At 45.3% G+C, this 8,227-nt stretch overlaps 1 protein-coding gene across 4 annotated transcripts in view; it reads left to right on the plus strand.

The window, feature by feature from the left end:
* The first annotated feature begins 5,839 nt into the window (after positions 1–5,839).
* PLXDC2 (plexin domain containing 2) overlaps positions 5,840–8,227 on the plus strand; it is a 387,427-nt gene continuing 385,039 nt past the window's right edge. For 2 of the 4 annotated variants that reach the window (XM_023533119.1, XM_023533120.1), the window contains exon 1: positions 5,840–6,200. In XM_023533119.1, coding sequence (XP_023388887.1) covers positions 6,089–6,200 — 112 coding nt within the window. In that variant the 5' untranslated portion in view covers positions 5,840–6,088. The remainder of the gene's footprint in view (positions 6,201–8,227) is intronic. The other 2 variants (XM_023533121.1, XM_011364384.2) reach the window with 2 other exon arrangements.

The raw sequence follows: 8,227 nt of genomic DNA on the forward strand, positions 1-8,227 counted from the left end.
TGCTGGATGGGATGCTGCCCAATCCATGAATTGCTTTATAAAGCCAATTAGCTCTTCAAAAAAAGAATTTTTTTAAGTGAAAAAACAATCTACAGAATGGGAGAAAATGTTTGCAATTTATATGTCTGATAAGAGCCTAGCATGCAGAATATATAAAGAATCTTACAACCCAACAGTGAAAAAACAATCCAATTAAAGGGGGTAAAGGGTTTGAATAGACAGTTCTCCAAAGAAAATATACAAATGCCCAATAAGCAATGAAAAAAAATTCAATATCAGTGGTCAGCAGAGAAATGTAAATCAAAAGCACAGTGAGATACTGCTTCACACCAGTGAGAATGGCTATAATTATTTTTAAAATGTCAAATTACAAATGTCCGTGAGAATGAGGATAAATGGGGACTCTCATACGTTGCTGAGAATGTAAAAAGGTGCAGCCACTGTGGAAAAAACTTAGAATCACTATGTCATCCATATGTCCACACAAATTGCACAAATTGTACATGGATGTTGATAACATCATTATTTATAATAGCCAAAAAGTGGGAACTACGCAAATGTCCATCAACTGATGAATATAAAAAATGTAGTATAGTCATTCAATGAAATATGATTTGGTAAGGAAAAACTGCAGCATGGATGAACCTTGAAAACATGATGCTAAGCGAAAGAATTTAGACTCAAAAAGCCACATATTTTATGATTTTATTTATATGACATGTCCAGAGTAGGCAAATTCATAGAGATAGAAAGCGGATTCGTGGTTGCCAGGGGCTCGGGGAGAGGGCACTGAGGAGTGACTGCAACTGCTAATGGTATGGGGTTTCTTTTTGGGGTGATGAAAATGGTCTGGTAGATGGTAGTTTTGGTTTCAAAACCTTGTGAGTATACTAAAAAATCAAAGGGCAAATCTTAAGCTATGTGAATTCTATATAAAAATTTACAGTAAAGATGAAAGGAAATTTAAATTTTAAATTTTAAAAAGAAAGGAAAGGAAAACAAGATGAATGCAAGGACAAGAAAGGAAATGCATCAGAAGCCATCGGGGCTGACTGTGTGCCATGGCAGGTGCTGTGTGGTGCGTGCAGAGCGCTCCTGCAGTTAATACAAACCCCTTGATCTGTGCCAGGAGTAGTAGCCTCCACCAGGGGCTCTGCAGAAGCACAATTTCTGCTGGGGCTGACACTTAGAAGACATAATTCCTGTAATCCAGGCCTGTTTATCAGTTCAGAAAAGTCTGGATAGAATATAAGGCTGACAGTGATGTCCAGAACAGTCACCATTTTCAGAACTTCCCATGTGCTCCATTGTGAGGCATTGTGCGACACACTTTTACATGTTCATTTCATTTGTTTTTTCACTGAATGCTTGTTGAGCACTTGCCCATTTTCCTTCCTTGAAAAAAAATGCAGGAGTTGAACTTACCATTGAATATAATTGAAGAATAAGGTCTATGTTCCTACTAGACCTTGTTGCTACTTGAAAAGAAATGTAAGATAATGTCTCTACCCTTTTAAAGAGTGAACAATTCCATTTTAAGAATTCGTTTTCTGCTATTTTGAGTTGCATGTTTTTGCACTTTGCTGTTTACTGGTCAAAAACTTTATTAAGATTCGGGAAGAAGACTATTATTTCATTATGAATGAGCCAAATATAATTATATTTATAATTTCATCTACATAGTAAATGTAGCATTGGCATGAGAATAAAAGTCATTAAGTATTCTTGCATGTTAAATGTTCCTGTAAAAAAAAAGTGATGTTAGCTGTTAAGTGAATTAAAAAAAATGTTTACTTGATTCAAAACACTCTAGTCATTAAATTTTTACTTAAAACTATAAAAGAGCAAAAAGCTGAAATACCCATCAATAATATAATGAAATCCCAGTTGGTTTTGAGAGCAGAAGTCAGCCAAAATGAACAAATGAGTCTTGTAATGGCGTACCACAGGGTAAAAAGTTAGTCCTATCAAATGAGGAGGGAGAGGAAATCACAGACCTAGAGGAAAAGGTCATATTAGTTTAGGACTGAATTAAAGCGATCCACTAATAGCAATTTCCCTTTATCTGACAGCAGCTGTAGAAAGTTGTATCAAATCCATTAAAATGTACAAAACCTTTCCTGAAATAATAATAATAATAAATTACAATAAATGCGAAGTACTCTACAGCCTGTATTATATCTGTTTTTTTCCAAGTGAGCATGTTTTCTTGAGTGTCCTTTTAGCCAAGTTCCAAGTAAAAACAGGTCCTTGGAAATGCAGCAATGTGGGAGATGGAGGTGGGATGAGATAGGTATGATACAGGTATTACTGCACTTAGAATTTCTAAGAATCTCTGAAGGTTGGTATAGATAAAGGTTGCAAACAGCTTTGAAATCTGTAGACATTATCTCTACAGGTGTTAATGGCTGCCTGGAGTTCTAAGCTCTTGAGGATGATTGAGATATGATCTTAAGATCTTAAAGGACAGAGTAATGTTCTGTGAATTCTAGATCTTTGTCATGGACAAAGAACTCAAGTGGTATTCCTTTGTGATTCCTGATTCCTTTGTTCCTTGAGAGATATGCTACAATTAAACCAATGGCTTAAAAAACCCAGCAATTCAGTTCTTATGTAACTATAGTAAATAGAAACAGACCTCACTCCTTATAACTATCACTCTTCTCACAAGTGAGATGGAATATGAAACTTGTCCATAAAGTGATCTTCATTTCTCTCCAAGAAATTGAAATAGACAGTTCTACTGTGATGAAATGTATATGGCACACCCAAATCATTTAGGTGTCAACATATGCTTCTTTTAATTAGCCAGGATTATTGGAGTAATCAACTCCATTTCACTCTGAGCATACTCACATTTTAATTATTGGTTGCTTGCTATAATGTTAAGAGAAAGAAAAATATATATGTGTGTGTGTGTGTGTGTGTGTGTGTGTGTGTGTGTGTGTGTATAACAATTATTGGTTAACATTTAAGGCATATCAAAGCCAAAGTTTGTTATAATGATGTTCTTTCTTGGTTCTGGGCACTAAGTCATCATGCATGATTGATTTTTGCTTACCTTCATCTTCTCTCATACTTAAATATTTTCTGCTTGGGCAGCTTTTCAGAATAAGATTAAGATATGAGTAAAATGAAACAAACAGTACCAGTGAGATAGACAAAACACATAAAGCCTCTGCAGACTCATTCTGAATTACCACTTGTTCCCTTTCAATTCTTGGCATCAAATTTCCACTTAAGGCATATAGCTCAGTCAGAAGGGCAGAGCAATGCTAGCAACAAACAGCAAGAAAAATAAACAGTGCTAATTTGCACATGTAATATAGGAAAAAAGAAAAAAATGATATCAGGGAGGGTTAGGGACTTGTTTTTTCTCAGAGAAACAGGAAATCTCTGTTTTTCTTCTGTGAAAGTAGAAGGACATTCTCTAGACTAAAAGGAGAGATGCTTTCTTGAGATGGCTCTTCTCTGGTCCCCATAATTTTGCATATAATGGGAATTGAAGTTGCATGGAACGTTTTAGGAAGCTTTCCACACAGATTCGTGAAGTGCCGATGCAGACAAAAAAATCAGAATTAAGTGATATTCACAGAAGACTCAGTTTTCCAACTAATGTTCTACAAATAGTTTCCTAGGTACTCAAATTTGAATGTAACGTTAGCTAGAAGTTAAAAATTCTTGTTTGAGCAGAACTAAAAGAACCAGCTTTCCTAAGTATGATGAGGAAGGAAGGGGCTGGTTTGGAGAGCAAGGATCTTGGTGTAATAAAGTACATATGTATGACATGTCTCTGTATATTTTTCCTTAGAATTATATGTATATATGTATACATATTCTGAAATAAATAGCAAATTGAGTATTGAATTGGGGAAAACATGGTACACTTCCTGTTTTTCTTCTCACCAGCTAAGTAACCATGAGAGAGCCATTCTTTCGGCATCAAATTAGGAGAGTGGTTTGATTATCCCGATCCACTTGCAGTGGGTCCTGTGACAGAATTAAGGTTCTTGTTGATGGCATCCATAAACTCCTCAGAGCATGGAACAGTGTGGGCAGGAATGGGCTAACAGGACCTTTTACACTTAAATACTGAAGCAAAATGTCTATTCGATTTAGGACTCTCCCACTCCCTCCCCGCCCCCCGCCCCTTAATTTTAGAAACATAAAATCTTGTACTTTGTGCCAGGCACTGATCTCAGTTCTTTAAGTATGCAGCATTAACTCATTTAATCCAGTACAACAACCTATAAGGGAATTACTATACTTCTCCCCCATTTAATGGCTGGGAAACTGAGGCACTAAGGAGATAAAGGAAATTACTGAAAGTTAGAAAGCTATTTAGTGGGGGAGGTGGAATTTCAGCCCAGTCTGGTTCTAGAATCTGTACTTGTACCCGATATGCTTTGCTTTCTTTGTATTTATCCATTTAAAATGAGGTTAGCTGCATAAGATGTAAACTGAGAGGGATGGAAAGGGTTAATGCTAAAGCACCTCCGCGAGCTGAGAAACAAAACAAAGTAGCGAGTGAATGAATGTCGGTTAGATCCCCAGTAAGAAATTCAGTGGGCCTCCTGTTTCTTTAAACTTTGGCTTTCGCTCGGGCTGACACTTTGCAAAGCAGCGGTGGCGACGGGACCACGCTGCCGCGCGCTGTCTTCCACCACCCACTGGGGTCCGAAAGGGGTATCGCGGGGTCAGTAACCAAACCAGCTCCGGGTTGCTTTCTTCACACCCCAACCACTGCCACACGCGCTCTCCGGCGAATGGCGAACTGTAATTAACCCTTGAGCGCCCAGGAAGAGCCCGCTGGCGGGCCGCGATCCCCCGCAGTTTGGCGCGAAGGTGGCTCGGGGGCCAGGTGGGTGCGGGCGCCGCCGGCGGGGCTGCCAGGGGCGTGAGCCAGGTGCCGGGATGGCGCCCCCGGGGCGCGGAGGTGCTGCCCGACGCTCCCCTCCCGGCTCGCCTTTCTGGCCGCCTCTCCCCGCGCTCCGGGCCGCCGGCTGCCGGGGACGCGCCGGGCTGGCCTTGCCCTCTCGGCTCCCCTTGCATTGCTCCCCGGGTTTCATCTCTCGGCGACTCCTCTGCCAGCCATTGGACAGGTCGGTGCTAGCTGCGGGTTTCGGGGAGGAAGGTGGTAAAAGGCTGGAGGAGCGAGGGGGAGGGAGGAGGGAGGAGGGAGGAGGGTGCAGCAGCCGATCTGGCAAATTGCGAGCTGCCTTCCCTCCCCAAAGTGTGGAGCAGGAGCGCGGGGGAGCGCGGCGGCGGCGGCGCCTCCTCCGCCACCAAACTCCGGGGCTCGGCTGGGTTTGGGGCCACCTCCTCCGTAACCAGCAGGAGCCTCTCCCAGTAGGTTTCAGCCTGACTTTTTTTCTTAACCATTTCTTCTTCCTCTTCCCTGTTTTTTTTTTTTTTGTTTGTTTGTTTCCCTCCCCCCGCCTGGCTTTGGATCTCAGTGCTGCAGCCTGAGCGTTCCGAGGGCTCAGCTCTTTGGGGCTGCCCAGCCCTCCGGTTGCGAAAAGGACGCGCGCCCGGCGTCGGGCGAAGAAAAGAAGAAAAACTTGTCGGAGGGGTTTCGCCAGTCCACAGTAAGCCCCTTTCCGCAATCCCAAGCCTCCCGTGAGGGACATCGCAAGACGGGAAAGTTGCTCCCGAGCCGACAGCCCTCTTGGTTTTGGAGGAGGCGCCCGCGCCGGCTGGGGAATTATATCTGTTTTGAACCCAGTGGAGCGCATCGCAGGGGCTCGGAAGTCACCGTCTGCGGGCGCCCGGGTGGCGCTGCCTGCGCCGAAGCGAGAGTTTTCGAGCCCCGGCTGAAAGTGGTCTCTCTTCCCCGCGGCGGTTTTTCGGTCTGGTGTGGCAAGTTGCGAAGGGACCCGGAGGTCGGGAGAGGACTGCGCTCCCCCTCGCGCTCCCTTCTTCCCCTTTCTGGCTCCGGGTGTGAAATCCCAGCGAAATTTACGAAGGCCTCCTGGTCCAGCCGAGACCTGTCCGCAGCGTTTAAGGCCGCCGTCCCCGTCCCCACTGGGAGCACAGGGCGCCAGGGAAGGACTGGCGGGAGGAGGAGGAGGGTGGATACGGCGGCGGCATGGCGAGGTTCCCGAGGGCCGACCTGGCCGCTGCAGGAGTTGTGTTACTTTGCCACTTTTTAATGGACCGGTTTCAGTTCGCCGGAGGGGAGCCTGGAAACCAAATCAATGGTAAGAAGCACTTTCGCTTGTTGATTCTGTGCGCGGCTGAAGTCCTCTCTGGCAGCCCCATTCTCTGTCCACCCCCGCCGCATCTATCTGCCCTTGGGAAAGTTATCGTAATTGTTTTTCGGATAAACTTCGGCTTCCCAAATAGGGAGAAGAGGGTCGGCTAGCGAAGATGGGACTAGGGTTTGTCTTGAGGACTCGGGCTTGCTTCACCTGAGCGCCAGGGGGGAGTACTGGCCCCACCGAGTCACCCAGAGGGGCTCTGGTGTCAGAGGGAGCCTCCTTCTGTGGAGAACTCACGTAGGAGCTGGCATTCCTGGGCTGTCTCATCTCTGGCTCCTCCTTCCTTGCTGCTGGGATGAACTAAGCGAGTGCGAGATGGGGGCTGTGGATGGGGACGTGATGTCAGCCGGGGATTACAGAGGTTTCCTCGGCTGGGGAATATTCCCAGTGTCCGCGCCTTTCTCCCTCGGGCGATCCCCACGCTAGCTCCCTTTCGCTGGCTGGGGCTGAGTGGGTGCTGGATGTGGGGCAGGGTAGGTGCGCCGGGGCGCACTGGAGCGTAGGTGGCGGCAGAGGTGGGGCGGCGCGCCTCTGGGGACAACACCTGGCCCCATTGTCCTCCCCTGGTCGGCTTAGCAAACAGGCCTGAACATGCCGGGGTTCCTCCGAGTGCCCTGACTTTGCCCCTGAGCGGAGTCCCGGCCTCCGCATCTTCCCAGTGGCTGCGCCTCCTGCTGCGGCGGCCGCTCTAGCCAGGTGCGCGTCCAGCTGGGAGCCGCGCCCCCGGGTGAGCGCGGAGCCCGCCTAGCCGCCCTCTGCCCGCCGCTGGCCGGCTGCTCTTGGCGAGGCGCTGCTGAGCCGGAGGTCCAGCCGTCTCCCCAGGACCCTGCCCACTGCCAGCCGGCGCCTTCTCCCCATTTCTGCCCCTCAGGAAGAAAGTGAAGAAACGGGCAGAGAGAGATTGAGAGAGACCATGTCAGAAATTTGTGAACTCGGATTTCGAGAAGAGGTGAAATGAGCACAACAAACAAACAAACAAAAAAACGCTTGGAGGGAAAAGAAACAAACTTTCTGGTTAGGCGAATAAGGTTTTCTTTTAATTTTGAGGGGATGGGAAATAAAAAGTGATTCCTCTGAAAGTATGTGTGCGTGCCCAAATGTCAAACGTGAGAGCGGCAGATGGAAGGCTAGGGAAGGCACCTGGGGATTCCAGGTGAGGTGGATCTTGAAGGAGGTCCCCGAATGAAATTTTACCAAGCTGAGGCCTGGAAGACAGCCAAAACACTGTCTGTCCCTGGTGTAAATTCTTAGAAAAAGCACAGATTCTGACTCCGCTCCGATTCGTGATTGGGGAAGGGGGTGGGGGACGTGGGGGCAACATGATGATAACACTTTGAAAGCTGCGAGTAAAACGCAAATTTCCTAGATGATTTGTCTTTGTCACATGTGATTGTCCTGCATACATGTACTTCGGTCTTTCTTGCCTAGGTATTATTTACATCAGTAAGATCATACCTTTTGTTTATTTCTGATATGTTTCATTGGTTAAAGAAAAAAAAAAGACTTTTACTCCTTCGGGAAGCAACACATTTATTTTAAAAGGGGTAACAGTAATTTTCATGGGCGTATTCATGGGATAAATAAATTCCTTTAAGCATGTAAGCAATTTAGTTCATCCCAAAGGAGGTTAGAGTGGTGTGTGCCAAAATGCACCCCAAGTTGTTTATTTGAAAACTTTTTTGGCACTGGAAGTAAATAATGCATTTACAGTAAAAAGTGAAAAAAGGTCAGCAAGTGTTTATTTTTTCTCAATACACATTTTTTTCATTCATAATATATTACTGAGAAAATATATACAATAAATTTACTATTCTAAGTTCTCAAACTGAGGGTCAAATTCACTGCACTCTAAAATTGGCTGGATAATTAAAAGGCTTTCCTTTGGGAAATATAAAATACCTAAATTGTTCAACATAAATGTGTAGGTATTATATACAAATCCAACATTTCTGGTGGAAAATTACTCT

This window comes from Pteropus vampyrus, unplaced genomic scaffold (assembly GCF_000151845.1).
Source record: "Pteropus vampyrus isolate Shadow unplaced genomic scaffold, Pvam_2.0 Scaffold96, whole genome shotgun sequence".
In the NCBI taxonomy this organism is placed as follows: domain Eukaryota; kingdom Metazoa; phylum Chordata; class Mammalia; order Chiroptera; family Pteropodidae; genus Pteropus; species Pteropus vampyrus.